This window comes from Lolium rigidum, chromosome 4, assembly GCF_022539505.1.
Source record: "Lolium rigidum isolate FL_2022 chromosome 4, APGP_CSIRO_Lrig_0.1, whole genome shotgun sequence".
Taxonomy (NCBI): Eukaryota; Viridiplantae; Streptophyta; class Magnoliopsida; order Poales; family Poaceae; genus Lolium; species Lolium rigidum.
Window position 1 is genome coordinate 17,221,768 of NC_061511.1, and position 4,698 is coordinate 17,226,465.

Below are 4,698 nucleotides of genomic sequence, written 5' to 3' on the forward strand. Positions count from 1 at the left end.
CCAACAACTGATTTTGATGAAGTATTGCCGTGTTGATCAAATGGTTGATTGAAAATAAATTTGCAGGAGGCGGTACTATACTTTTAATTTTGAATCGCAACAAACATCAGGTTACAGCTTATGTTAAAATTCTTCTAAGGTTTGCGAATTGCAATGCATGCCAGCATACAGGTAGCGACAATGCTACATACACACCATCTCTTTGTAGTACATAAAATAATAGAAATACTTAACTTGCTCTGAATTTAAAGGTACAGAATCAACATAAATTGATCAAATCATCAATTACTATAAATAAGAGAAGAAGTCAGTATGGACACTTAGAATACTAGGTAATGGACGTGATTCTGCAAGTTATAATATGGTCAATCAGAATTCAGGAAGAAAAATACATTCATGGACTGCTTAATCATAACAAACAATAACAGAAAGACCAACAGGGGTGCATGAGAGGTAATAACGAATTGTGAAGTTGTGTGATGCCCCAGTATCAACTTAGGAAATATCATGGAGTGAATTATGCAGTTTTCCACCCCTAACAGAATTGTCTTCTCTAACACATTTCAGCTAAATACGGATTCAGTGAAAACCAAGTTGATATGTTTACCCTCGCTGTATATGCAGCAATATATAATGGTCAATCCACAATATTACATCCATCACGGCCAGAGTAGTCATTCAAATAAGAAAAGAGAGTAGTCCTCTAAATACAGAAAACATAGAGCAAGGTAACTATTTAACATGAATGGATAACAAGTTGCATGCTAAAGACACTTGCTTGAAAATTGAAATAACTGGAAATATAAATAGTTCCAAATACTGATAGCATATTATCTCAAATTTACCCCACATGAAGAGCTTACAAAGTGACATTACAAGATCTCTATGGATAACCAGCATTGTTCAAAGCCAGAAAACAGCACAAATCCAAACACAAACAGGTAGGAAGAACAAACTGAAGTAAACATAATAGAGCTAGGAGCATAGGACATTTCCAACCCGGTTCCACAGATCAGGAAGATCAGTCACATGCCCAACAACTGATTTTTCTCAAGTACTGCTGCGCTCAGTCCATGAAGCTGCAGTGGCTTTTAGTGACCCTCTGCCAACCATTCTGCAAAACAGGGAACATAGAGTGCACCATCCACGAATTCACTTCTAGATGTGCTTATAGCACTGACTTTCTGATTATCCATATCGTATGACAGTGTCATGTTCTCGCTGTCGGTAATGAAAACCACATTGCAATCTGGGTGAATCGCAAATAGCGTATAGGAGTGATCATCTTCATCAAGCTGCCTCCCGAATATTTCTGAAACGTTAGCAGTGTGCTTTAGGGTCCACTTCCCAGTAGCATAGTCCTCAAGAACCCATACACAGAGTTTGCAATCATTATCATTATCTATCTGCCACGCATACAAGCACCCCTGAGACTGCCCAATCGAAGTATAGTTATGCTTATCTGGCGTGTCATCCGGCATATCAAATTCCCCCCAAACCTTTCCCTCCATGTCCACTGTGACTATTGTACCATAATGGGTACCAAAATGCATAGTGCCATTCAGTAAAGCACACTCTGGTTTACCAATGAGAACATTTTTGTAACCCCATTCATTCTCCACGGAAGTCCATCGACGAGTGTCAGACGAGAAGATCGCCACTTGTGCAAACTCGCCGAAAGAATTGCTCAGAGGGGCAAACACCACAAAGCGGGACGGATTGGCCGCATCGAAAGCCAAGAAGAAGTCATCTATATCGTCGTAAATCACAGGAACGCCATCCACTGGGTCCGGTAACACGATGAGAGTTAGCACCTTCCACTGCCCAGTCACAGGATTGCACACAGCATAGCCGTATTTCTTCTTGTTTCGTCCTTTATAGGATTCCCAGTACTTGCAGAGGAGAAGTCCCCCGCAGCTTTGTTCGACCTCGACGCGTTCGTACGTCCCGCCCAGGAAAGGGAGAGAAGGGTCAACCATTGGTGCGCCTTTCCCGGACAGATTGCGGAAGCTGAGGCCGCATTTGCTCTTGTTGAAGAAGAACCCGGATAGGGTCTGCGGGCACCTCTTGCGGAGTTTGGGGTCGGAGCAGAGGGCAAGCCACGGCTTTGACACGCACTTGAAGCGGCAGAGCGACCTGTAGGGCACCCGAGACAGGATGTCGACGAGCGGCCCCTCGGGGAGGCTCCCCAATGGCTGTTGCTCCTGCTCGTCCTCCTGCTTCGGCTTCTTCTTCATCTGCAAACGGAATAGACGGTTCGTTTCGGTTCCCGTTTGTTGGATTCCAGATCGGAGGAAGGAAGACGAGGGGAAGAAACCTCGAGTGAAACGTCGGTGGCGGGGAACGGCGGCGGCGGCGGCGGATGGGGCGGAGCGTCCTCGGCGCGACCACGGCGGCCGGTCGCCGGCGGATGGCCCGGCACCTTGCAGCCATTCTCGCCTCCTCCTCCTCCTGGCGGCATCGCTTCCTCGGGCTCCCGGATCAGTGCGTCGTGGCCCTTGGTTCGACCTTCGCCGCCGCTGCCGCCGCCGGAAGTCTAGGGTTTTTTATTTCTAGGAGAATGGAGCGGCGGCTTCCCGATGGAAGTGGAATGGACGCCTCCTCAAGATAAGGAAAATAAGCGCAATTGCGTCAATTACTTCCGTAGAAACAAATGTTTTCCTCCACACACAAATAAGTATTTTTTTTATATTTTATTATCCTTAGTCAATATTTCATTAAAAGTTTAACTAACTTCATAGAAAAAATAACAATACTTATATTTATAACATCAAATCGAAATCACTATATCCATCTTCGAGTAGCATGTAATTAAGTAAGGTGCTAATTAGTGGGCACCCGTTGGACCAGTAGGTTTCGACACAGTATTGCAGCCGCAAGAATGGCCATGTCGGTATGGCTGCGAGCCAGAGTTGAAGGACAACGATATGTCTTTTGCTCTGATATCTTGTGGCGACATAGGGATGACAACCGATGAAGAGAAGAAAGAAGCAACTACAAAGCTTTCAAATATTTAAAGGTGAGTGGTGCTAAAAGACTTTGTCCATTTTTCAATTTTATTAGCACCCTTAGAGACTTAAGAGATATTGACATGCATGTTAGGACGTTTACTAGGTCCAATAATCAGAAAATCCAATGTTAAGAAGTTGAATTTTAGTAAACTTGAAGAGGGAAGCTTTTTTTTCCTTTCATTTTTTATTAAAGTTTTATCTAGGGATATCTCTGATCATTCTTCATTGGTGGTAAATTTCGTACTCGATATAGTCAAAAGAAAGTGTATAGGCTTGTCAATTTGGAATTTGTTGTTTTTTGAGAGTTGATCCAAACAAATGGGTAATGTTTGGAAAAGTTTCTACCGTGGAAAATCAATTTTTTTACAAATGACAAAAGAAAGCTAGAAGGATGAGAAGAGGAATTAAAGGATGGACCATAACTATGCATATTCGTTAGAAAAATAAAAATAAGATTATCATAAGATATCGGCAATATATATTAATAGAGGTAGTGAGTATTCTGGTCTAACTTCAGAGAAAAAACATTTACAAAATGAAGATTTGTAAGAACAGTGGAGTCATATTTAGAAAGAACTATAAATTAAGTTGTTTTAGAGATCTAAATAAATTCATCTTTCGCAAGACATTTTTCTATTTTATTATTTTATGGCAACTCTAGTACAAGAAGGAGAAGAAACAAAGTCTCTAACCTGATCTCATTCAAGGGGATCATGACATCTTTAATTAGGACACTAATTTTACAAAAATATTTTTGGGCCAATAGAAAATAGAGTCCGCTCACCTTAGAATGTTCCTTTGGGATTAGTGTTGGTTGATCATAATAGATTAAATGTAGAGAGATTATTTAGCATGGGGGGAAATGTTTTCAACATACAAGGCACGTGGGCCTAATCAGCACTATTGGGATTTGTCGTGTCAGGACCGCTAATCTTAATTCAATGAGTTCTATAATGGAAAAATAGACTTGTCTAGAATTGAGTTGGCTTTATTTACCTTTTTCATAAATGTCGAAAATATTAAGAATAGGGTTTGCTAGATGGATGCAGAATAGTTGGATGAGTCTCGCATGCGAACATCCGTATGAAGACAAAATAGTAGGAGAAGATCGACGTGTTGGTATATGCCTCTTAAATTGGTTGTTTAAGAATTTTACTGTAGTTGTCAATAATAGGGTACTTATGGTCTCTAATGGAGTTAGGATATGTTTCCGCGGTTACCAAAGTTTACCCTAACAAACTTTACTGCATTGATTTATGTTTGGATGGTTACTAACTTATTGGCATGTGATACGTCCAAAATGTATTCTATTTTTTCCAATCACTTTGCTCATAGTTTTTTCTGAAATGTCACCGAAACTTGGAATAAAACTGTCGGAACTAATGTTGTTAGCAAAATCTTCTCTATATTTTTTCGCGCAGGAAATGGACGAAATAAATTCAAGCAAAAATACAAGGGAATTTTTCTGCAAAACAAGTACAGGGTTTTGGAGTCAGATTGATCTCTCCCCCTCTCTCTCCCTCCATGTCGGAGATGGGGAATTGGAGGCCATTATCATCACCATCATCACCTCGTGCATGTACCTCACCATGTATTTGTCTCCCATCACCATGTGTGAATATTTCTATATAGGCCTATGAGGTGGATGAGAATTGAATGAGATTGTTCATGTAATAATGCATAGTAG

At 41.0% G+C, this 4,698-nt stretch overlaps 1 protein-coding gene across 1 annotated transcript; it reads right to left on the reverse strand.

Moving 5' to 3' along the window:
- Positions 1-1,091: 1,091 nt before the first annotated feature.
- LOC124646720 (F-box protein At5g07610-like) lies at positions 1,092-2,461 on the reverse strand. Its single transcript, XM_047186798.1, has 2 exons — positions 2,318-2,461; positions 1,092-2,237 (listed from the first exon to the last, which is right to left on the reverse strand). The coding sequence occupies exons 1-2, from the start codon at positions 2,459-2,461 to the stop codon at positions 1,092-1,094; spliced, it is 1,290 nt and encodes a 429-aa protein (XP_047042754.1).
- Positions 2,462-4,698: the final 2,237 nt, after the last annotated feature.